This window comes from Mchenga conophoros, linkage group LG8 (genome assembly GCF_057382185.1).
Source record: "Mchenga conophoros isolate Kocher_MC1m ecotype Shallow Benthic linkage group LG8, M_conophoros_male_GT1.1, whole genome shotgun sequence".
NCBI lineage: Eukaryota > Metazoa > Chordata > Actinopteri > Cichliformes > Cichlidae > Mchenga > Mchenga conophoros.
The window spans coordinates 14,334,834-14,360,760 of NC_140533.1; the positions used below are offsets into that span (position 1 = coordinate 14,334,834).

The 25,927-nt window shown below is 37.0% G+C and overlaps 2 protein-coding genes across 5 annotated transcripts; one reads left to right on the top strand and one right to left on the bottom strand.

Moving 5' to 3' along the window:
- Window positions 1–3,559: 3,559 nt before the first annotated feature.
- LOC146568389 (serine protease 33-like) lies at window positions 3,560–6,023 on the top strand. 2 transcript variants are annotated; one of them, XM_085284422.1, is made up of 7 exons: window positions 3,560–3,760; window positions 3,903–3,923; window positions 4,117–4,279; window positions 4,545–4,813; window positions 4,902–5,047; window positions 5,125–5,367; window positions 5,463–6,023. In XM_085284422.1, the coding sequence occupies exons 1-6, from the start codon at window positions 3,706–3,708 to the stop codon at window positions 5,353–5,355; spliced, it is 885 nt and encodes a 294-aa protein (XP_085140548.1). In that variant the 5' UTR covers window positions 3,560–3,705; the 3' UTR covers window positions 5,356–5,367; window positions 5,463–6,023. The 2 variants fall into 2 exon arrangements, with proteins under 2 accessions (XP_085140548.1, XP_085140547.1); XM_085284421.1 differs by having other exon boundaries at window positions 5,225–5,367.
- LOC146568390 (receptor-type tyrosine-protein phosphatase H-like) lies at window positions 3,790–24,541 on the bottom strand. 3 transcript variants are annotated; one of them, XM_085284387.1, is made up of 19 exons: window positions 24,210–24,541; window positions 23,241–23,358; window positions 22,638–22,892; window positions 22,283–22,528; window positions 20,596–20,847; window positions 17,119–17,376; window positions 16,773–17,003; window positions 15,890–16,147; window positions 15,630–15,723; window positions 15,499–15,552; window positions 15,212–15,293; window positions 14,972–15,062; window positions 14,784–14,860; window positions 14,471–14,605; window positions 14,187–14,309; window positions 13,829–13,989; window positions 9,511–9,646; window positions 7,597–7,755; window positions 3,790–4,275 (listed from the first exon to the last, which is right to left on the bottom strand). In XM_085284387.1, exons 1-19 carry the CDS (start codon window positions 24,270–24,272, stop codon window positions 4,237–4,239), a joined length of 2,832 nt encoding a protein of 943 aa, XP_085140513.1. In that variant the 5' UTR covers window positions 24,273–24,541; the 3' UTR covers window positions 3,790–4,236. The 3 variants fall into 3 exon arrangements, with proteins under 3 accessions (XP_085140513.1, XP_085140514.1, XP_085140515.1); XM_085284388.1 differs by lacking the exon at window positions 20,596–20,847 and having other exon boundaries at window positions 3,794–4,275; window positions 24,210–24,540; XM_085284389.1 differs by lacking the exons at window positions 3,790–4,275; window positions 20,596–20,847; window positions 22,283–22,528; ... (1 more) ...; window positions 23,241–23,358; window positions 24,210–24,541 and adding exons at window positions 17,899–17,916; window positions 19,422–19,655 and having other exon boundaries at window positions 6,063–7,755.
- Window positions 24,542–25,927: the final 1,386 nt, after the last annotated feature.

The window sequence follows — 25,927 nt, forward strand, 5'->3', positions numbered from 1 at the left end:
GGACATGATAACAATCCACCCTCCCTAACCATCATCTGGTGACTGCTATTTTTAATTATAATGACCAAATCCAGTGATTTATATCATGAGCTGTCTTTTGCAGGAACAAGATGAATAACTCAACTAGCTGATGCCAGACTGTAGTGTTTTTTGTTTTGTTTTGGTTTTTTTTTTTAGACTTTTCTTTTAGATAAGTCATACAGTACTCTCAGAAAGTGTTTTCCCCCTAACATTTTGTCACATTTTGTCATGGGAAGCTCATCATACAATTGTGTAAATTCTTTTTTACATTCTACACTTAGAATGCCCCAGGGACAAATTAAATTTTCCATTTTCAATTCAATTTATTTATACAGCACCAATTCACAACAACAGTCACCTCAAGGCACTTTATATTGTAAGGTAGACCCTAGAATAATACATACAGACAAAAAAAAACATCAACAATCATATGACCCACTATGAGGAAGCACCTTGGTGACAGTGGGGAGGAACATCTCCCTTTTTATGAAGCGCCTTGAGGCGACTTTTGTTGTTATTTGGCGCTATATAAATAAAATTGAATTGAATTGAATTAACAGGAAGAAACCTCCAGCAGAACCAGCCTCAGGGAGAGGCGGCCATCTGCCGCAAGCGGCTGGGGTGAGAGAAGGAAGACAGAACAAAAGACATGCTGTGGAAGAGATTAATAACAAGTATGTTTCAATGCAGAGAGGTCTATTAACACATAGTGAGTGAGAAAGGTGACTGAAGAAGAAATACTCAGTGCATCATGGGAATGCCCCAGCACCCTAGACCTATTGCAGCATAACTAAGGGAGGATTCAGGGTCACCTGATCCAGCCCTAACTATATGCTTTTTAAAAAGGAAAGTTTTAAGCCTAATCTTAAAAGTACAGATAGTGTCTGTCTCCCAAATCCAAACTGGATGCTGGTTCCACAGAAGGGGGGCCTGAAAACTAAAGGCTCTGCCTCTACTTTTAAATACTCTACGAACAACAAGCCTGCAGTGCGAGAGCAAAGTGCTCTAGGTGATACGGTATTCACTATTTTGGATTAATTGAAGGCTTTTCAGGGAGTTTTTATGACATCCTGATCATAATGAATTACAGTAGTCCAGCCTAGAAGTAATAATTGCATGAATTAGTTTTTCAGCGTGATTCTGAGACAGGATATTTCTAATTTTAGTGAGATTGTACAAATGGAAGAAAGCAGTTCTACATATTTGTTTAATTGAAGGTGCATATCCTGGTCAAAAATAACTCCAAGGTTCCTCACAGTGTTACTGGAGGCCAAGGTAATGCCATTCAGAGTGATGATGATGCTGCCCAGGGGAAGCATGTATAATATAAACAGAATTGGTCCTAGCACGGAACCCTGTGGAACTCCATAATTAACCTTAGTGTGTGAAGAGGACTCTCCATTTACATGTATAAATTAGAGTCTATTAGATAGATATGATACAAACCACTGCAGTGCAGTACTTGTAATACTCTATTGCTGTAATGCTCTAATCACTCTAATGGAATATTATGGTCGATAGGATCTAATGGTATCGAACACTGAAGAAGATTTGTAACATTTGTAACCTTCACTAAAGCTGTTTCTGTGCTGTGATGGGCTCTGAAACCTGACTTAAACTCTTCAAATAGGTCAGCCCTCTGCAGATGATCTGTTAGCTGTTTTATAACTACTTTCTCAAGAATTTCTGAGAAAAGCAAGGTTGGAGATTGGCCTATAATTAGCTAAGACTGCTGGGCCAAGAGATGGCCTCATAAGATGGCCTTATAAGTTCCAGTTGAACTACTGCCAGCTTGAAGGCCTGTGGTACATATCTAATTATTAGAGACTGGTTGGAGTAATTAATTGTGGGACTTCTTAGAGCAGTCTTGTAGCAATGGGCTCTAAAAGACATGTTGATGGTTTGGAGGAAGTAATTACTGCAATTAACTCAGACAGAACAATTGGAGAAAAAGACTCTAAATAAATGGTACTGAAAGGAGCTGTAGATAACACTACATGTGTGAGATGATAATGAGTAATTTTTTTCTCTAAAAATTACTCTTAAAATTAAAATTCTCTTAAAATTTTATTTGTGAAGAAGTACATGAAGTCATTACTAGCTAACGTTAAAGGAATGGTTGATAGGCCAAATTTTCAGTTTTGGGTTGGTGAATGGTCTGGCCTGCAGGCAGGGCAGTTCAGCACCTCGACTCGTCTTCTGCAAAGGTATGCCTTTGTAATCAGTGCAGTTTGTGGTTAAACATTGTCTTGCTAAAATATGCAAGGCCTTTTTTTAAAAAAATATGCCATCTGGATGGGAGCATATGTGTATATACTTTTCAGCATTAATTGTGTTTTTTCCAGATGTGAAAGTCACCAGTTCCATTAAACTGAGTGCTGACAACAAACCAGCAATTGAGAAATTTTTTTTTTCTTTTTTATGGTAGATTTCTTTAGTTTAAGACCTTCATTCTGGGCCTGTGGTACATTTAGAGCTCCAGATTTACCTTAATAATGTCTCTTTGCGTTTCTACATTCAGTTTCTGATCATTCTTAACAGGTTTTAATTAGTTGAAGAACATTCCTATAACACAATGCTTTCACTGTTATGCTGACTTGTATTGAGCAGCTGATTATTGATGCCACACTCATCATGGTAGAACTGAGACCAAACATCTGACCACTGCCATAAATCTAAGATATGCTGGAGTGTTGCACTGAGATTGTTTACAGGATTTCTGAAGCTTAGTTGGAATGATCACCAGGTTCTTTGTTACTTCGAGAAGCCTATCAGACTACTTTCGTTGGCCATTGTGGCCATTCTTTATAGCCTTAGCAGATCTGTTGGTTGATATTGTGAATGTCTCAGAGCTCTGCAGAAAGTTGCTTCAGTCTCACGGTGCATTTGGCTTGGTTATCTTACAAAATATTTTAACATGGTTATAGCTGTATAAATCTTTGATTTCAGGCAGTTTAGAATATCAGAGGTGACTTTTTAAAAAAGTATTTTATAAACATCTATAGATATTATGTTTCTGTTTTGTAACCATGAAGTATGGAATGATTCATGACGAGGCAAAAAATTAACAGGAACAATTTTAGTGTTAGGGTGTAAAGGGAATTAGTCATAATGTTTTCTGAATGTGATGTAAATAGTTGTCACATCATGACAACATGATACTGGATAGTCATTAAAACACATGACAAAACCAGTAAATATTTTGTCACTGAAATATCATTTTATGTTGATATAGTAAACTGACTGACTTGTACAGAATTTCACCACAATCTCAGCAGATGACGCTGACTCAGTCTTTGGATATTTTACATATTTAATCTCCTTATTTGGTTCACAATCCACAGGGAGGTTTTTCGATGACTTTGAGAACATTAATGTGGAAAGAAGTACAGAACTGTAAAAAGGGCAGAAGTCTGTAACAAAAACTACTGCCAATATTCGTGTTTATTACAAATATGACATATAAAGAAAATTATATATATTTTTTAAATTGCACTGTGGTCTTTAAATCTTTGTCCCAGAAATTAAAGGTAGAAGGAAATGCTTCAGTTTTCTGGCAGTGGGATGTGCACATGGGCAGGGCAAACATAGTGGCAGGTGACACTCTGCTTATATATTTGCCACTCACTGCTAGCTGGGTGACAAGTACAAAAGAGGGACACACAAGAACTGTGAATTTACACAATGGCGTTGAGGCAGTGGACTCATTTATTTGCTTTGGTGAGCCTCCTGGCAGCAGGTAAGTCAGGCTTATGCCAACATGTGCATGCAACATAAATGTTTTGACTTAAAATATAAATGCAAATATATATTTTCACTTAAAACCTTTTAAAATTGTCTCCTCTCATGAACAACACTGATCCTGTTGTGTTTCTTTCCAGAATCAAATGCTCAGCCTGATGGTAGGTAAAACAACAGTTTCTCTGATTAAAAAAACAAATCATTAATTCAAATTTATTATTTTTTAATATTAATTATGTATTTTAAAATAAAAAAATTAACCGGGATCCAGATAAAAACAGAAAAAATGTTTTCCGTGTTCCTACAATGATTTATGTTGCTTCTGAAGTTTGATCCTGCTGATCTTTGTTTCAGTATGTGGCACTGCTCCACTCAACGGCAGGATAGTCGGAGGTGAAGATGCTCCACCTGGATACTGGCCGTGGCAGGTCAGCGTGCAGCTACGTGGTAAACATTTTTGTGGCGGTTCCCTCATCAACAAAGAGTGGGTGATGTCTGCTGCTCACTGCTTCTCTGGGTGAGTAACACAAACATCTGTTTAATCTTTATACCTAACTGATCCAGCTAGAACAGGACTTTGACTAACATTTGTCTAAAAGGCAAATACCAGATTGGAAATTCTAAAAATTATGTAATTCCTGAAACATTTCATGAACATAAATGTTGAAAAACTGACCCAAGCTTTCTTACTCTTCCAGCTCAAATGCAGCATAATGACAAATGTTTACAGTACATTTTTTTGTCAAAACGTCTATATTTTCTTTTCATTTCTATAACTTTAGTTCAAGTCCTTCTGGGTGGACGGTTTCTCTTGGTCTTCAGAGCCTGCAGGGTGCAAATCCAAATAAGGTGTCCAGAAATGTTGTCAAAATCATTTTGCACCCAAACTATGACAGTATGACCAACAACAACGACATCGCTCTGCTCAGACTCTCCTCACCAGTCAGATTCACTGACTACATCAGACCTGTGTGCCTGGCAGCGAGTGGCAGTGTGTTCAACAATGGCACTGATAGCTGGGTGACTGGCTGGGGTGCAGTCAAGGAGGGAGGTGAGGCTGTTGTTGGTGTTTCAGTGTTCATGTGTTCTGTGGTTCATTGGTTTGTGTGTAAACAGCTCCTCGTCTTGCATCCCATCAGTGGCCTTACCCTTCCCTCAAACGCTGCAAGAAGTGGAGGTGCCAGTTGTGGGAAACAGACAGTGTAACTGCCTGAATGGAGTGGGCACAGTCACAGACAACATGATCTGTGCTGGTGTTCTGGCAGGAGGCAAAGACTCATGTCAGGTAGGCTTCATCATCTCATTTGGTTACATAACCAGGTGTTTCAAAGATTCTCAGATGTGTCCTCTTTATCTCTACAGGGAGACTCAGGAGGTCCAATGGTGAGTAAACAGGGCTCTGTTTGGGTCCAGTCTGGAATTGTAAGTTTTGGATCTGGTTGTGCTCGGCCCAATCTGCCAGGAGTCTACTCCAGAGTGTCCCGTTACCAGTCCTGGATCAAGTCCCGCATTCGCTCTAATAGGCCAGGATTTGTGCAGTTCATCTCCAGCGGGCTGGATCCTGACAGCAGCTACACCTGTCCTGGTCTCTAACAAGACTCTTAAGTGAGTCTGAATATGAATGGAAAAAATAAATATATATATAGCTTTCAGACTGTGCTTGGATCTCACTGATTATGAATCCTGTTTTACATCCACAGGGACATAAGAGCAGAGTCTTCATGGTTCCAAGTTGCTGTCGTAACAATCACTGGACGTAAACTGAGCCATGCAGATGTTGACATCTTTACCAAAACCTGAAGATTTGGGTCATTCTTTCAGGAGATTGTTAGTGAAACATCATCTCCTGCAGCACTTTTGACAAGATTTCACCAGATTACTGAGTTTCCTTATTGCTGTCTTTTGCTGTCCTCGTTATCTCCATGTTCCTGTTGTTATGGTTTGTTGTTGTTGGAGGTTGAATTAGTTTGTTATTACAAATGACCAACAGATGCTAACAATCTTCATTAGCACCCATTTATATTTATTTAATGTACTAATGATGCTCAGATCAAAATGAAGAAACTAATTCATATAACCTGATTATTTTGTAATATTTTGGTATGTTTCTGTGAACTAATTATACATAAATATGTCTGTTCTGTGCATTCTCATGCTGTTGTCTAAATATAAATGGTATGATTATGTAAATTTAAAAGTAAATTTAAGAACTAAATTTAAATGCAATTCTAATTACATATAGAATATAATAAACATTCATTAAGCAGAAAAATGATTTTGTTTTTGACATCATTCAAAAGTAAATATTATATATATTATTTATTTGTGAACAATTTGCATCATAAGTGACAATTTTAACAAATCACGGGTGCTTTTTTCACAAGCTAAATCAGTTTGAGCATATATATTTAATTTCACACAAAGGTATATTAAAACATACAATGTCCGTGAAAATATAAACAGAAAATTTTAAATTTAGATGTGCAGTCATGAGCATATTCTTGATAAGCTATTTTAAATTTCATTCTATAATACATCACAATCACAATCTCTTCATCACTCCATCTTCTCGAGTAGTTACATTAAACCTTCAGTCTATTTTATTTAAGGATCCAAATTATAAGAATTATACATCAGATATCAATTCCTGATGACTTCTATTGTGACTCCTTAAAGAAAAATGTGTCTGCTTGTTATATTTCGCCTTCAGGTACCTGTGTGATCTAAGCAGATAATTAACAATTGCATTTTTCTGCTCAGACAGACACTAAAAAACTATCCACATCCCTAAATGCACCGAGTTTCTGCCATGTGATTGGCTGATTAGATATTTGCATTAACAAGCAGCTGAAGTGGTGTACCTGTGAAGTGCATGGTCAGTGTATGTCACAGTCTGGCTACAGACTCATTTTTTCTCAGTTGCAATGTATATACTAAACTGCATTTAACATCTCACGATACACTACAGATACTCCTGCAGTGCAGTCATGTTTTAGAGTCACTGTGGTAATTGTGCTTTTAATGCTTTTAATTACCCGTCTAATAATCACCCTCTACATCAGCCCATATACAACATTCACAAATTACGTGAGAACGCAAATGGACTGAGGGAAACAGAAGCTTAAATACACAGTACAATGACGAGGAAACAGAAAATACATGCGGAACAGAGCTGAGACAAATTAGACATGACGACACCAGGGAACCAAAACTAAACACACTGAGCATGGAACACAAGACCTTCACAATAGAACAGGAAATGAATGAATGACTGACACATGAGTTTGACAGAGGAGTGGAGGAAAGGCAGACGAAAGGGAGCAAGGGAACATGAGGGAGAGAGAGGAGACATGATGGGCTCAGGAAACATAGAATGGAAAAGAAGGAGGGAGACAAGACGCAACGGCTCATACAAACACATAAACACAGACACAGAGAGAGAGGCAAAGACACAAGGGGAAACCTAACAACCCAAGAACTAAACAGGGAGTATAAAGAAATTCAAAACAGAACAACTAAGACTATAAATGAACCTGAACATAAACCATAATACAAAATATCACTAGAATAGAAGAAACTCAACATGATGGGTGAAAAGGACCCAGAACCATGACATTTTTAACATTCCCAAGTCATCAGAGGGCTATTTTCTCACACAAAAACAACAATTATAATATCACACATTTAGAAGAGATGCAAACTAAATAAGATCTGAAGTGTAGTTAAGATGTAATAGTTTGCATAGTAGTTTAAAACCAAAATATTGCTCATAGACAAATAGTTTTTCATTGGGTGCATAAAAGATTAAGTGCAGGGTTAATACTAGGCATTTACATTGTGCCGATGGAGCTCTTGGAGTGCAGTGGCATTGACGTATATGCTGTCTGGCGTCTCGTATGTGTTCTCACATATATCCTCATAAATGTTCTCTTCATTCGTGTCTTTTGGTTGCAGACTGTCCATAATGCACTGGTGCAGGAAAATGTACTGGGACTGAAAAGGAAATACCAGACGTTTTTGGTTATTTGAAATGCAGAACTACTGCCTGTAAAGATCATAATATATCATAATATATTATGATCTTTACAGGCAGTAGTTCTGCCCTAACCCCTAACCCTAACCATAAAATATTCTGCAGTAGATCAAAAACGAAACATTAAGTCATTAATCAACATCTGAACATTACCTGATGCTGCTGAAGTGAGACAGAGCAAAGTTACAGGGGTTTTATTAGAGACACAGCTAAGCATTTTGCAATTTTGGATGATTTTAAAAAGTTTAAATTTGTTCAGTAGCCTATTGAACAGCAGAAATGAGTCTTTCTTTTCGGAAGCAAGTGAAAGGGAAAAAAAAGCAGCGGCCAACAGCGCTGTAAACAACGGTAGCCTTGTGCATAATAAGCAAGCGAATAATGCAGAAAAAAGATTTTTAGATGGGAAACTGTTCTTGGAGAGAGACAGCGAACTCTGCATGAAGTGTGATTTTATCGTGGTGGGAGCAAAACAGCAAAACTAATTCATGATGATGTTTACGTGAAGCGAAATGTGAAGCGTAGTTTGGATCTTCATTTGCTGCTGGTTCAGTCAATATTGTTTGGAGAGAGATAAAAACCTGCAGCTTCTGAATCTAGCGCAAAAAGGGCGTAAATACAAATCGCGGATCCGCCGACGGAGGGGAATCAGTGAGCTGTCAGCTTTCAGCCCCGACCCTGCCCATGCCGTCGGGTGAGAGATCTCACTGCTTCTGATCTGTCGATGGGTCCGCGCTTTGTGTTTGTGTCTTTGTGCAGAATCCGTGTACCTGCTTTCATTTACTGTTTTAGCTGTTTGGTGATTGTTGAAATTTTGTGAGGTTTAACCTGAGATTCTGGCATTTCGGGAAAAATATAATTAGTATTAAAAATCGATTTAGGGTTTTAATGAATTGATTTTACGTTATCCAAGCCCACCTCTACAGCAAAACACTTGATTGAAATTTTATTATAGTCCTGTTTGTGACATTCTGGACAGTATTTGTCTTTGTGTCTATGTCTACATCTTTTTAAGTAAGAGAGCTAAAAAAATTTTTTCATAAAACAAAGCTTGTTGGACCTTTTTGTTTATTAAAAGAATTGGAATGCTTTATTTTTGAAACTGTGCTGCAATGTTGAAAGAAAGCTATAAAATCCCAGGCAAGGAAAGTCGCCTTCATGTTTTTCTGTTTTTTCCTCAGTTACTTTAACACAAAGGCATCTGCTGTGATGCTTACACTTTTGATAAATTCTCGCAAGTGTCAGCTTTCTTTTTATAAATATAAAAATATGTACTGATATGTGATCAGAATTATAATATTTCTGACTGAGGCAAAATTTCTCAGATTCAAATCGAATCGAACCGTGGATCGAATCAATTCGGGACCATGTGAATTGGAATCAAATCGCCCTATTTTACTGTAACATGTACAATGAACAAACTGGGCATTAAAGATTTTTTAAAAATATTTTAAGGAGTCATCTGCTGGTTAATGTGTACAAAATTTGAAAACAGAAATTGAACAATAGAAAAAAATCTTTCAAACTCATATTTTAAGATGAAAGGATGGACAATAAGGACCTCAATTTAAAACAAACAAACAAACAAAAAAACAACTGCATATCTTATGATGAATAAAGTGCTGTCTGTGTGTTGTGTCACCAGCTGTGACTATAAAGAAATACATTAGCTAATTAAGGAAGTGGTGGCTCAATCAGAAGCAGTTTAACACAGTTACCTCCGTCTGCACCATGTACGGTCGGCTCAGTCTCATCTTGTGTACGAAGGCATTGATGCCGACTGCTTGTTCTTTCTCCAGCTGCTGAAGCAGCACATCCAGGGAAATGATAGTGCCAGTTCTCCCGACTCCAGCACTAAGAGAGACACAAACGTCATAATAAGATAGCAAAAGGTTTTTAAGGTCACATAGAAAGCTCTCATCACTGTGTCTGTGCCAAAGTTATTATAGTTAACAAAAACTAAACTAGAACCTATAACTAGATGTGAAAACAATGTGGAAAACAATACTGTACACAACAACAACAAGCTTCAATAAAATTATAGAGGAAATGTCTTTAATTATAGTCTTTGTCCCTTTGGTCAAATTTGTCATCACAGCCTGCTCAGTAAGGCTTTAGTGCACGTGTTTGCAATTTGTAATGTAATATCTGCTCAATGCTTTTAAAAATATACCCCTGACAAATACCCTAAATGTTATAATTATTAAAAAAACAACAACACACAAACTAATGAAAGCTTAAATAAAACGGAACATTTCAAAACAGTAAAAACCAAAGTGAAACTAGTAAATGCAAAATGAAACTAAAGTGAGCTGAAAACAAGACATCAAGACAGAAAGAAAAATGGATTAGAAAACACAAAACCTGAATGACACTGTTAGTCACAAAAGACTTTTAATCACAGACAGGAGTGTTTGGGAATGTGATACCAACCCTTCACCTGCTCCTAATACGCTGCCTCGAAACATCACATTATATTTTTACAGTATCAGTCAGACACTATCCATGCTGTGTCTCTATAAAGTCTCACATATAGTAGAGTTTATATGTGAGTACGTAGTAATTTATAATGTTGTGGTTAATTGAATGCCTCCTCTGCAGATCCCAGAAGAGGTCTGACTATAACTGTAACACAGCATGTTGTATTCTACAAAGTCACTGGAGCACAATTGTGTCGTTGGTGGTATTTATATTTATGAGAATGATCCCAATTTGTTTCAGTGAGTTTTCATAATCTTACAGGATTGAAGGCCACAGAAGGAAAGAAGTAAATATTAGGATGAACTAGTTGCTCCTAACTGAAGATCTTTAAACTCAGCACTTACACAAAAAATGACCTTTAATAAATTATGATTTAATATTAGTAAATTCTTTATGCTGACCAAATTTATGGTCTCCAGCTTTTATGTCACTTCTTCTTAATCTAATGTGAATGAGACTAAAGAAAGCGTGCCTGACAAAACAAAAAGCCCAAAACACCTGGATTTAACCAAGCAAATAGTCTATAGCTTTCCCATTCATACTTACTGCAGTAATCAGTAATAATGTTTAATAATTTTGGCAACCAATAGCTTATTTAACCCTAACCCTGAAGTAGCATCTTATTTATTAAGCGGTTATTTAGGAAGACATATCCTGTAGTAATGAAAAATATGTTAGTCCATTTCAGAAAGGTCAAATTACTGGCCTCCATCAAGCAAAGAAATATAATTGCTGAAACTCCTAAAATGGGTTAAGACATTTCTAAAGCATTAAAAAAAAATTATAATATAATAAAATCTAAAAATTAATATTAAAATCTGGAGAGAAAGTAATGAGCCATCATCTTTTGAGAGTAAATATGGTTGCAAAATATTCTTGAATGATTGTGATTTGAGCTCAGTTAAATTTAATTTGAGCTCAGTTTGGTGAAACCAAATCATAAAAAACAAAACAAAATACAAAACTATTTGACTTGCTTTCACCACTCAGTTCAAAAAACAGCAGCCGTGTGTGTGTGTGTGTGTGTGTGTGTGTGTGTGTGTGTGTGTGTGTGTCTGTGGGGTCATTAGTGATAATTCAATAGGATAGGCACCATCAATGTTGAAAACTATAAATATGTTTTAGAGCAACACTTTCAGATAAATATCCCAGAGGTCCTGCAAGTGGCCCTTTTACCTTCTTTTACTTTACTTTTATTACTTTTAATAGGCCATTTGGAGGATCTCTTGGAACTTAGGACTGTTAGGTTGAAATTGTTAAATGTTGTCATTGTGTTACTTAAATTTGTACGCCTTGCCTTAAATTGTATGATCAAAGACATTCTTCTGTTTCTGTTACCATCCCCAGCCTGTTGAATGGTGAGGGAGGTAATTAGCTGTAGTGTTTAACTGTAGAGACATCCTATGTGAAAATTCTCTGTCCTTATTTAGTGAGTATGTTTTACTTCCTGCCATTTATGTCCTCACCTGTATATGGTAAACCGTTGGAAGAAGCTAAGCCAGATAAAGGGGTGAGGGGAGATGACCCTTTGTGATCAGCAGGACGTCACATAAACACACACACACACACACACACACACACACACACACACACACACACACACACACACACACACACATATACACAGGCTTGTATATGCACACACACACATGCACACACACACAGTGCCTTAGTTTTATGACGCACCACAGGATGGTTTTACAATGGGTGTTTGTGAAACTGTGGGTGCTGGTTCTTTGGAGTCGTTTGCTATAGCATGTGAAAACCGGTTGAGCTGTTCTGCCTTGCATTCTTCATGGGTGATAAGTCTGAACTAGCGGGCCTGCTGAAGCGCAGACTCAACAAGGACCATTCACTTTTATAGTTTAGCTACTCAGTTCTCTTAGATGTTTATAGGCTCTTAAAAGAAGAGGGGCGATGTCCCAACTTTATTGACTTGTGTTGCTGCCATCAAATTTAAAATGAGCTGATATTTATTGTTGGAATTTGGGTTGTAAGTGATGTGAGTTTACCTAAGTTTGTTGACAAGATCATCTAAATGTTTAATGACATATGTCTGAATACAGACAGTGGAAAAATGTCAGTCTTAGTTTTACTGGATCTCAGTGCAGCATTTGATACAGTTGACCACAACTTATTACTCAAACGACTGGAGAACTGGGCAGGTCTTTCAGGAACTGTACTAAACTGGTTCAAAACATACTTAGAAAACAGGAAATACTTTGTATCAATAGGTAACTTCACATCTGAGCAGACAAGTATCACATGTGGAGTTCCCCAAGGTTCCATCTTGGGGCCCCTTCTGTTTAACATTTACAGGCTCCCACTGGCACAGATTATAAAGAACAACAAAATAAACTACCACAGCTATGCAGATGACACACAAATATATATCACAATGTCACCAGGAGACCAAGGCCCTGTACAGGCTCTTGGTAAATGCATCGAGGAAATTAATGACTGGTTGTGCCACAATTTTCTCCAGCTAAACAAAAACAAAACTGAGGTAATAGTCTTTGGCGCCAAAGAAAAACGATTACAGGTCACCAGAGAACTTCAATCTATACACCTAAAAACCACAAACCAGGCGAGAAATTTGGGTGTAGTGATGGATGCAGACCTAAACTTAGAGAAACACATTAAGACAATAACAAAGTCAGCTTACTATCACCTCAAGAATATTTCAAGGATAAAAGATCTGATGTCTCAACAGGACCTGGAAAAACTAGTCCATGCGTTCATCTTTAGTAGGCTTGATTACTGTAACAGCATCTTTACAGGTCTACCTAAAAAATCAGTCAGACAACTACAGCTCATTCAGAACTCTGCTGCTCGAGTCCTCACTAAGACCAAAAAAGTGGGCCACATCAGTCCAGCTCTGAGGTCCTTACACTGGCTGCCTGTCCGTCAGAGGATAGACTTTAAAGTTCTGATGCTGGTCTATAAAGCTCTGAATGGTTTAGGACCAAAATACATCAGTGACTTCCTGACCCAGTATGAACCTTCCAGATCCCTCAGGTCATCTGGATCCGGTCTTTTATCAGTTTCCAGAGTCAGAACCAGACACGGAGAAGCTGCATTCAGCTTTTATGCTCCTTATATCTGGAACAAACTCCCAGAAAGCCTCAGATCAGCTGAAACACTCAGTTTATTTAAATCCAGGTTGAAGACTCACCTATTCTCAGCTGCATTTGAATAAAGCACCAAATCCACACTTTAAGCTTAAATTTCAAAACTTACATTTAACTACTGATTTTATCTACTGTTCTGATTTTATCTGTTTTGATTTTATATACTGTTTTGTTTGTTTGTTAATTAGTTTGTTTGTTTGCTTGTTTTAATCAATTTTAAATCATGCTTTTTATTTGTTTTTGTTTCTAATGTCTCTGTAAAGCACTTTGAATCACCTTGTTGTTGAATTGTGCTATACAAATAAACTTGCCTTGCCTTGCCTAAAGTAAAGGTGGTCCAGTATTAGAGTGTGTGACTTTAGCTGGGTGGATATTGTATAAAAGCAACCCTGCACCCATGTAAAAGGAAACACTTATTTCATACCTGGAGTGAACCACAGTTGGTGCTTTGCCCCCTTCTCTCTCTATGTGCTGTCTCACCAGTCCTCTGAACTGGATCAGGATCTCTGTGCACTCTGGGACTCCATGATCAGGCCAGGCAGTAAAGTGGAAATGTTTAACTGTCTGTTCTTCTGAGGTTTTTCTCTGTGAGGAACATTCATATACAGTTACTTTAGGCCTATGTCTTGATATACAGCATAATATTTTAGGTATCAATCAACCATTATTCTTTTAAAAGCATCATTAACAGTTAAAGCCTTCAGTGTTTTCTATTCATGTTTTCTAGCCTTACTTAGTACCATCTACACACACACTCAGAAGATATAAGTAAGTTTTTATACATCTTTCAGGTTGAATTCTCTCAGCGTCCAGTTGGTCTCCTGTTGCTCAGATCTCATGGTGACCAACAGCTCTCCATAAAGGCATGACTTGCTGTCTGCAGGCCAGTATTGTTCACACTTGGTCTAGAAAAATGAGCAAAAAGCAAAAAAAATACACATACAAAATGTATTTTAATCATAGATCTTGATCTGTTCTTTGTGAAGTGACCAGTATGTTTCCTCCTGACAACAACTTCCATGAAAGACTATCAATAAAACATTTTAAGATTTTCCTGAAGACTTACCCGCCCTCCTTCAATGCAGTTGGTTACCATAACGATCCTCTTAACTCTTTGTTCCCAAATCATTCTCCAGAAATCATTAACAGTAGCGGGCAGAGGGCCCTGAGTGGCAATGTACTCTCTGTTACTGCTGTAGCCCTGAAAAGCAGTGGACAAAGTTAATATGTAGACTAATTTAGCTTGTATATCTTCTGCTCGTTATAGAAATGAAAAAAGAAAGCTCATGAAATCGCACAAAGGTGCTTGTTTATATGCTTTCTGTATGGTGTAGTTATAAAGAGATCTTCACTGAACTTTATCTTAATGTAACACTTACCGGCATGTAATTGGCATTGATATAGTCTGAAATTCCATCAGGATCTGATGTAGTTAGCTTCACACGACACCAGTCATCTAATATGAGAAAACAGGTGATTTAACTCCAGTGCACCTCCAGTAGTCCTGACATAGACTGCTAGACTGAGCTCACAACAGCACGGTTCAACAGTCAGAGGAGAGACTCACATGGCAAGACGTTATTGAAACGATTCTTCGCTTTGTTTTCAGGTAGAATAGCAGTCTTTCGTGTCTGGTCTGTTCCAACAGGAGCGAGGCACTGCATGAACGTAGCAGATAACAAAGCATGAAACTGAGATACTGGCCATCGTAAAACGAATAAAATGGTAAGAAATAAAACAGTAAAGACACAAAAACAGGAACACACAGAAGCAGAAGAGGAAAAAAAATCTTGATCTTTTTATGCACCTCATATTCCTCGCTGAAGCCTCTGTTCTCGTCCAAACTCAGCTGATGGAAGTGGTCCGGAAACTTTGCAGAGGGAATAGATCTAAAAAGAAATAAATAAATACATAAATAAATAAAACATAAAAAAAGTAGAATTAATCTTAGCTTTGTTTTGACCTAATGAAATAATACAGATTATACAATAGTACTTGCCATTAATGATCGTCTCTCAAACGTATTCATTAATTTTGCCTTAATTAATGTTTTTTCTTCATTGTGGGTAATTGTCATTGTAAAAAAACACTTACTTGCTCTGTGTGTTTGGTACTTTGGATCCACCAATGAATGAAGACTTCTTTCTGCTGCAGGATCAAAACATTAAATATGATAAATGTCTTGATTTAATTTACTTTATTCTTGTCAGTGAATTGAGACCCACCTAATAATATCTGGTCTTTTGAGGAAAATTAAGACAACCAGAGCAACCAGGAGACCAAAAAGAAGCACACCAAATACGGACCCTGCAATAACTCCTAAAGGGAGCAAAAGCATAGTTAAAATGCAACAAAGTTAAAAAGTTTAGAGCTTTATTTTACACTTGAGTGAAATGAAACGATTTGTAATCAAGTCAAAGTTGAAAATACTGTATGTTGTTATGATTACAAGCAGTAACATGGTAATGTAGTTACTTTTACTCACCCCTTGGATCAGTTTGGCAGTAAAACACATGCGGTTCAGAACTCCTCACCCCAGACAGTGAAGTTACAGACACCTTATATTTTTTGGCAGGTTGGAATCCATCGATTATGATCTCAGTTTCAGGACTAGCTACTGTGTGAGTCTTTCCAGCCACATTCACCTCCGCATTGGTCCACTCGCCCTCTGGAACTGTCCATTTAATAAGAACAGAGTATCCAGCTGCCCAGTACTCACAGTGAGCATTTAGATTAGGAGGAACTGAGTAAAACAAGAAAAAGGTTTTACAGTCAAAACTAAAGCAGAAAATATATGACTTATAGTAAGTATAATTAAACTTTTTATACTATAAAACAGAGTCTATGAAAAGTGCATCATTTTAAAATTTGTTCTCAAATAGAAAGATTATTTGCTTTACTTTTAATTCAAAGCAGTACCCTACAGTTTAAAAAGTTTATTATAATTTTTGGGATTTTCATATAAAAACTAGAAAATAAAGACCTCAACATTGACACATTAGATATTGAAAGAATTACTCATTTTCTGTTTTAACCTTTTTAATTTCTTGAGCTAATTCATCAGAATGAATTCTTCAGTTAGTAATAAAATGATAGTTAGTTAAAGCTCATATATTAATACTGAATCATATTATGTAACTGTGTTAACCTGTGGTATGTAGGTATGTTAACAAAATTATTTTTCTGCAATAAACTTTTTTAAGATTAAAAATTGAATGCAAGGGTGAAAACTAAAAATTAAAAATTAAATTAAATAAATTCACAGATAACCTTTCTGTAACCAATATGAGTGAATACTTTATGATCTTAAAAACTAATTTACAGATTAAAAATATGCTAGTCCTTCAAATGGTTTCTGTTGTACTCACGAATTGTTAATTTGTGTTCACACTGCAGGAAAACTCTGGAAGACTTTTCATAGACAAGAGAGATGTTATAGGTGGCACCAGGGTAAAGTCCAGTAAACGACACATTTTCACGTCCATCACTGACATGAAAGTTAGATCCATTATAGGCGCTTCCGGTCGAGAACAAGCCTTCAATCTTTGCTTTGATTGATGAGTTGGTAACTTTCCAGTCTGCACTGGCACAGTCTATGGCTGAAATAGAGGAGAAAACAGTTATATGCATGAACCTGCTTCTTCTTTTTTACACAACTCATTGAAAAGAGACAAGAAAAAGTTATAAAAAGTCGAACAGAGATAATTTTTTTACCTGTTACAGTGAAATTCGTATAAGGAGTGCTCCTGAGTCCAGCGAACACTGTGGTTAAGTTGAAATCATACTGTGTTCCAGGATGAAGAGATGTCACTACTTTTCTGATTGTATCTGAGGACCTGTCTGACACACTATCTGACACACCACCATTGATTTGAAGCTCGTATTGCCAGGCTTTATTCATGTTCTCCCACTCTAGAGTTATGCTGTTAGCAAATCGTTCAGTCACACTGATCCAAGGCACCACTGGTGGAACTGAAAAAACACAAACAAAACTCAGAAGTGGAATTTGTTCATCTTTTTCTTTTAAAATGAAATAGCTACATGTGACTGTGTAACATACAGGAGTATAGAGCTAGTTCAGTTAACACAAGCTTTTACATACTTAAGCCTGAATAGGTGTGTGAGCTAAATGGCTCAGCATCAATGTATGTTTCCAATCAGGTGATCAGATCAGTCAAAATTCAATAAATAAAAAATAACAACATATACTAATAATATGATAATTATATAGTTATTATATAAAATATTATAATTAAGCATGCTGCTTGCTAAGAGGACACCATTCATGTTTGTTGCTCTATTACAAGCACAAGCCTATCATAAGGGTTAGATGCACACTTCCTTCTGCTCTGAGATAGTGGAACCTGGATGGATAAATGGCACTGCAGGCCAGAAGGAAAATATAGAAATTTGACTTGGACTTATATTGTCCATTTAAATATATTGTATCACAAGGAAAACAAACAGTTTAAAAAAAACCACTTGATTACATACCTGTCGGTGCACTAAAGTTGTACACAGCAAATCCAGCATGTCCAAATTAACACTGTCAGATTTGATTTCAACACCATTAAAGTGTCTATATGGGTCCACACCAGAGAGTGTTAATTTAACTCTTTTTGGAGAGTTGGTACGTTAACTCTGATTTAGTGTTAAACACCAAATCTGTCTGGAGTTGATAATTTAACACTTGGTGTTAAGAGTTTATATATTAACTCTCAAAGAGTATTTTAGTTTAACTACGTAAGAGTTATCTTCTAATTCATTCTAAAAAGCGGGAATTTTACTGTTCTGAACTTCTAGAAATTTCTTTTGGAAATAAACATTTACTAAAAAGATGCAATGGTTTTTGAAAAACATTTATTCTGAACTGTGCACCACAATTTCAAAACATTTTCTGAAAGATGTAACAGTATACATGTTCTCACTTTTATTAGAATTTTGTTTATCAAAAGGTCTGACATGGTAAATGCAAATAACAGCATTCTCATCACTTATTTCTTCAATACAATATGCATGTCCTTCATTCATCCCTTTGTGGAACTTCAACGCACTTCTGCTCTCCCCCATATTCCATCTTCACAAGCATATCCTGTGTGGAGATTGAATAAAAATTAGTTGACACTAATTAACGGCACAAATAATCCAGTAAACAATTGCAGCACAGTAAAAAAAAAAAGGAATCCTCTTTGAGCCATTACTTGTGTAAAGTATTTTCCCAAAAGACAAGGACACAGGCAACAGGTAATACTGAACTAAATGTAAAACCTCAACCTTTTTCATTTTTACCTAAACCGTGTGCACAAAACTCTGGAGGGATCTATGCTACCGTAGAATCGAGTCAGGACGTCTGCTACTGCTGTTTGCTCGGTTTTTGTTTTTTTTTATGGGCGATCGTTTTCAGGCTTCAAGTAGCACCATTATACCAACATTTCACATTCTAGACATTGTTTTAGGTGTATTTGACCAAAGGTTTGACTGAAAATTCACATGCAAGCTTTTTTCAAGGCTGTGGTATTTGCCCGCAAACAATACCTTTCAGCTAGCTAAAACAGAATATTATGCTATCAGCGAGCAACGTGGCTAATGCCTTTCACACAGCTTTGTCTCAACTCCAAAGAGCCACAGAAGTAAAGGCTAATAACAATTGAAACAATCTTTGAAAAAATGACTTACCAAGCATGGCAAACAACTCAAATATGTAGAGCAAAATGTTCTGAAACGGCTTCACTTCAGCTTCGATTGGAGCCGTGCTGGGGGCGGAGTCTGCGAATTTACTCTGTTGGTGTCATAGCCCCTCTAGGAGTTCAGAGTTAAGAGGTCAAGAGTTAATGTTTCCATTGTAACACCTCCAGATTTGACAGAGAAACACTCATTTTTAACACTCGATTTTAACTACTATCATTTTACACCTCAGAGTTACATTAAAAGAATGTGACTCTGCTTAGAGTAAAATTAACTCTACTTTTGCAAGGAGACTATTAACACCAAAAAATTTAACACTTTTGAATTTGCTGTGTATCCAGAGCTGCTGACGTTCTCAAACACAGTAAAGAGGGTAAAATTGTAGTTTGTCCCAGCAGTCAGAGAAGAGACCACACATGTAACTGATGCACCTGATGTCGTGCATCCGTCCATGTCATTCTTGCCAATAACAATACTACCGCTGTCATATTCTAGGATGTATGTTAGCATGTCGTTAACCTTCTCCCACATCAGAGTTATACTGTTCTCATTTTGTGTCACAGTCACATTCTGGACATTTTTTGGAGCTGAAAGAGGACAAAGAATGATTTCGGAAGCATAAATAGATGTTACTTTTTCCTTTCAAGGCACTCATAGTGACAAAGCAACACACATAGGGGAGACCGGGGATAGTTGTAACGTGGGTCAGTTGTAACACTTCCAATTTCTCCAATCAGGGCTAATATGTTCAGGGTTGGAATATGTTCAAAAGCTAGATTTTTGCATTCTGTCACACACACACATAGCTACATAAATGGCTCTAAGTGCATTCATGTGTTGAATAAACAAAGATTACATGTTAATGTTTTGTTAGTACCCTTATTTCATTGTGTTACATTTTACCCCAGGATATGTTACAACTAACCCAGACTATGGGGTTAATTGTAACATTTCACTCTTCGTGTTTGAGACCATACCATGCAATGGGTAATTGTGCTGCAGAGAAAATAGCTGCACTATTTAATAGCAGAGACATGTAAATACTTTGCATTACATTTTGAATCCACTACCTTAAAAGAGCTTCAATTTACAGACAGAAATGTCAAAAATGTTACAACTATCCCCGGTCTCCCCTATGTTAATAAATAAATGAAGCTCTGGTCTCATTTAGTCTGATTCAAATGCAGTTGCTGTGAATTATAAGGAGCTAAAGATGAAATAAAGACAATTTTACAAATTCTGATTCACAAATGACATCCTTAAGTAACTATTTTGGTTTCCTAAGTTTTAGTAAGGATGTATTCTGGGATGTTTTTAACCTTTTCCCACTGCAGTGTTATGCTCATCTCATTTTGATGCACCACAGTCACATTATTAACACTTTGTGGTAAGATAACAGCGGAAAGTGGCTTTGACAAAAAAAATCTCTCCATCAGCTAAAGTTTCAAGTACTAATGAGGCGTCCATCTGGGCTAATTTATCTATAATACAGAAAATATGTCTTACCACCATCAGTGACTGCGATGCAGTTTACTCCACTGCTTCTGACATTTCCAAACACAGTGAAGAGAGTGAAATTGTATCTGGTTCCACTGGTCAAATCTGACACTCTGTATTCTTTTTCAGAATTACTAATGTTGATCTCTCTTTCATTAAACACAAGAATATAATTGTCGATGTTGGGGACTATTTTCCACCCCAGAGTTATGCTGGTCTCATCTTGTCCATTTTTCTTAAATTCGTCAGCATTACGAGGAGCTAGAATAGAAAAACGTACAAACAAGAAACTGTAACAACATTTTCTGTCAGAAACAGAAACATGGAGCGAGGCTTCAGTTTCAGTATTTTTATCTGTCCTTTTGAAAAATATTAGGTGAGCTACACTCTTCTGTTTCTGAGAAACCTTAAACATCATTATAGAGCTCTGCTCTTGTTCATGTTGTAGAGGAGCATCAACTGTGGAACATTTTAAAGGACTATGACTGTTTTAGCTGTTTTTAATCTGTTAACCTCCACCAGGTTAGCAGTAAGCAGTCTAGGATTATAGGTCGGGTTAGTATTTGACATATTCAAATTGGAAAATTGAACAAATGTTTATGTTATTATTCTGTAGGATGTATTCTGGGATGTTTTTAACCTTGTCCCACTCCAGTGGTATACTCATCTCATTTTGATGCACCACAGTCACATTATTAACACTTTGTGGAGCTAAAGATAACAGAGGAAAGCGGTTTTGATAAACAAACAAACAAAAAAAACACAAAAAAAAACAACTCTCCATCAGCTAAAGTTTCAAGTACTAATGAGCCGGTCCATCCTGGTTTATCTGTCTATGTTAGAGAAAATATATCTTACCAGTGACTGTGATGCAGTTTACTCCACTGCTTCTGACATTATCAAACACAGTGAAGAGAGTGAAATTGTATCTGGTTCCACTGGTCAAATTTAACACTGTATTCTTTTTCAGAATTACTAATATTGATCTTGCTCCCATTAAACGCAAGAATATAATTGTCGATGTTAGGGACTGTTTTCCACTCCAGAGTTATGCTGGTCTCATTTTGTCCATTTTTCTTAAAGTCGTCAGCATTACGAGGAGCTAGAATAGAAAAACGCACAAACAAGAAACTGTAACAACATTTTCTGTCAGAAACAGAAACATGGAGCGAGGCTTCAGTTTCAGTATTTTTATCAGTCCTTTTGAAAAACATTAGGTGAGCTACACTCTTCTGTTTCTGAGAAACCTTAAACATCATTATAGAGCTCTGCCCTTGTTCATGTTGTAGAGGAGCATCAACTGTGGAACATTTTAAAGGACTATGACTGTTTTAGATGTTTTTAATCTGTTAACCTCCAACAGGTTAGCAGTAAGCAGTCTAGGATTATAGGTCGGGTTAGTATTTGACATATTCAAGTTGGAAAATTTGACAAATGTTTATGTTATTATTCTGTAGGATGTATTCTGGGATGTTTTTAACCTTGTTCCACTCCAGTGGTATACTCATCTCATTTTGATGCACCACAGTCACATTATTAACACTTTGTGGAGCTAAAGATAACAGAGGAAAGTGGCTTTGATTAAAAAAAAACACACAAAAAAAAAAACAACAACTCTCCATCAGCTAAAGTTTCAAGTACTAATGAGCCGGTCCATCCTGGTTTATCTGTCTATGTTAGAGAAAATATATCTTACCAGTGACTGCGATGCAGTTTACTCCACTGCTTCTGACATTTCCAAACACAGTGAAGAGAGTGAAAGTGTATCTGGTTCCACTGGTCAAATTTAACACTCTGTATTCTTTTTCAGAATTACTAATGTTGATCTCTCTTTCATTAAATGCAAGAATGTATTTGTCGATGTTGAGGACTGTTTTCCACTCCAGAGTTATGCTGGTCTCATTTTGACCAACGGCCTCGAATTCTTCAGCATTACGAGGAGCTAGAATAGAAAAACACACACAAAAGAAACTAAAACAATGTTCCCAACAACATCTTGCATTTTGTGTAGGTTTTAATTAGACTGAATGTTTTGTTCAGTGCTCACTAACCTGTCACAGCACTGAACCTGTATCCACTGCTGTTGAGTCCATCAGACATGGTGAAGAGAGTGAATGTGTAGTTTGTCCCAGCAGTCAGAGAAGTGACCACACGTACTATGGGTCCTTCTTCAGGTTTATTAATATCTTCTCTTATATTACCATATTGCAGGATGTATGTTGGGATGTTCTTAACCTTGTTCCAGGTCAGAGTTATACTGTTCTCATTTTGTGTGGTCACATCCACTCTGTCAACATTATCTGGAGCTGAAAAAGAAAAGACACACAGTGGTTGTAGTTCAAAAAAAGTTTAAAAAAGAACAAGAACTGAAGCACTGACTATACTGCTTTCACTCCTTTTTTGTTACATTGTCAGGAGCTGTGATGATTTGAGAGTGGTGTTCACCTTTTACCACAATAAAAACCCAGAATGACATTCACTTCAGTTTTACCGATCACCAACAAAAGTCTAGTATAGTGTTTCATTCTTACGGGCTTTTGCTGTTGTAGATGTAGTTGTTTGTTCTGTTGAAGTCTGTGGAGTGGGATTTGTTTGAGCCAGTGGAGTAAATGTTTGTGTTGTTTGAGTTAGTGGAGAGGTTTTTTGTGTTGTACCTGTCAGCAGATTGGTTCTTAGTCTTGTGCTTGTTTCTGTTTTTGCTGTACTTTTCTGTCCTGCTGTCACTGTCGTCGTCACTGTTGATGTGATTGTTCTAGTGGAGTCAGTTGTGCCCTAAAAGCAGAAAAAGAGTGAAAAATACAGAATCTAAAATCTGTGAAAAAAAATCACCATTGAATACCCAGTTAACACGAGTCTGTGGCAGAGTCACAGAGCGATGTTTGCTGCTTTTAATTTCACATCTACATTATATCACAAACATTATGTGAACAGTAATACTTCGAGATATCCTCTGAGCTTTCTGCTTTATAAGAACAAAAACTTTCACTAAAAAAAAAAAAATGATGTGCAGGAAACAAATAAGTCAGTGTCAAATTATTTTAGCATTTTATGTGTCAGCTTCTACAACTAGCAACATCTATAACATAAAAATCACAGAGCTGGCAAAAAATCTATTAATTAAGTGTTTGCTTTGACTAAAAATACAAATCATATGTATTATTATATTGTATATTATAGCTACAGTTACTTACATTTACTGGCCTATGAAATATCTAACACATTTCTCCTCGGACACACTCTTTAAAATTCCACATCTGATTTGATTCAATCATTAAGTCTGTATCGTGTAAGTGTTTAAGATATTGTTGAATTTTCTTCTTTCATCCTCTTTTTGTTCTCAGAGGAAACAGATCGGTGTCGCAAAGAAGGAATAAATTCATGTTTCAAAATCTGGAAAAGTCCAGAATTTTCATGCCGTTTAACAAGATTTTGTTGTTCTTGTATTTCTGTACAAACCAGTATTTCACAAAACATAACTATAGTGTTTCAAATACATAATGAAGCATGTCATGCATTTAGGCTTCACTGTGGTTTTGACTGCACTGTTTCCTTTTGTCGAGGGTAACCTACACTGAGCTTCACTATCTGATCACCATCAAAGTGAAAGGTAAAAAAAAACTTACCCAGAGTAGACTCAGGAAGACACAGAGCAACAAGTGGTCTGAGATAAGGGATAAAAGCTTCATCGTCTTCAGGACTCCTAACTGGCACACATACTTTGAACTTGTTCAATTCCTTTGTTTTCCCCGGATAACCTTGTAGCTGCTATTTTCAGCACCTCTGCTGGTATGTTGACAAAAACCACACTTAAGTTTGGCAAAGAATTTCTCTGACCTGCACTATGATAACTTTAATTCAAAGTTGTTGACTTTTAATTCTTAGCTACATCCTCCTCTCGTAACCTCTGGTCCCTTTTCATATTGGCAAATGACTAAGTAAATAACTGCTTCTCCTTTCTGGCCTTGTACAACTACAGAGACCTTTGCCCCGCCTGTTACTTCCTTATTAACGGTCATGCTGTGCTGCTTGTCAAAGGTACGTCAATCAAGAGCATTTGCCTCTCTTACATGTTTATTGGAGGTAATTGCTGCATATCAGCTGCTATTTATCTGTTCATGCTTGTGGCCGCTTGTGTGCCTTTATTATGGGCAAATAAAAGATGAGACGTTTTTGTTTATGATCACAGGTAAAGTTGTGAACTGCTACTTTGAATAAATAATATTTGTGTTGTTTTATTTTAAGAATTTCCAGTTTTTTTAAGGTTTTAAGTAAAATCACTGTTTAGGTTCCTCTGCTGATTGCTTTCACAGCAGAGTGGATCTCCTTCTTGTGTCTTAGCACTGTCTCAGAAAGTTGTGATATTTATAGCTTCCTTGTGGTTGATCTCAATAAGGAACTGCGAACAGAAACTTACCCTCATACTGTTAACTGTGCACAAAGTCACAACAGTCTTTATGGTGTCATATTTTGAGTAGCGCTCAAAAAAAGTGCTGATATTTCAAAGAAAATTGTTGTCCACTGTGGAAACATGATGGGGAAGTTAGGATTCATAAATGATAATAGTTTTCCTCATCTGTTAATATGGAGTCATTTCAATTTTTGAGCTTCCGTGTTATACTGAGGATAAAGATAGCTCTTTTTAAACAAGTGCATACATTGACTATTGATAGACAAATAACAGTATTTTATGACAAGGGGAGCCATCTGCACAATCATTCGCACGTTTTTAAGACTTGTGAAAGTTGGGTTGGGTGTCCAGGTAAGGGAGCAACCTTTTATGGGTGCAGCTTGTCTCAGACCCAGACCACTTTGTCTTGTCCCCTTTCTGTGTGTGTCAGTTGTAATTAACTCCGAGCAAGCCTATATGGGGATCTGCAAGTTGGGACTGTAGAATATTTAGCTGATTTAGAGTTTAGAAATGTGTTAAAATATAATGTAGAACTGTTGTAGAGACACTGACACTGCCCTCACTATAATAAAGGCTGATTGTAGGAGTAGATTGTAGACCTCCCCCACTGAGTGGAAATTCCCCAGAGGAAGTTTTAGGGTGGGGGTCTCAACATTTGTAACTATGGTCTGGAAGTGAGAGGGGTTTTATGACCTCTAGGGAGTCACCTACACCCACAGTGTTTTAACGGTCATGCACACACATCCACACACACACTCACTCATGTGCACACACATACACACAGGTATGCGCACACACCCACAAGGAGCAACAGGACAATTGACCTACTGTATGCTAATGTGAGAGATGCATACAGAGCCACCCCCCTCCCCCCACTAGGGAAGTCAGACCACAACCTGGTTTACCTACAGCCACAATACACACCCCTCGTCC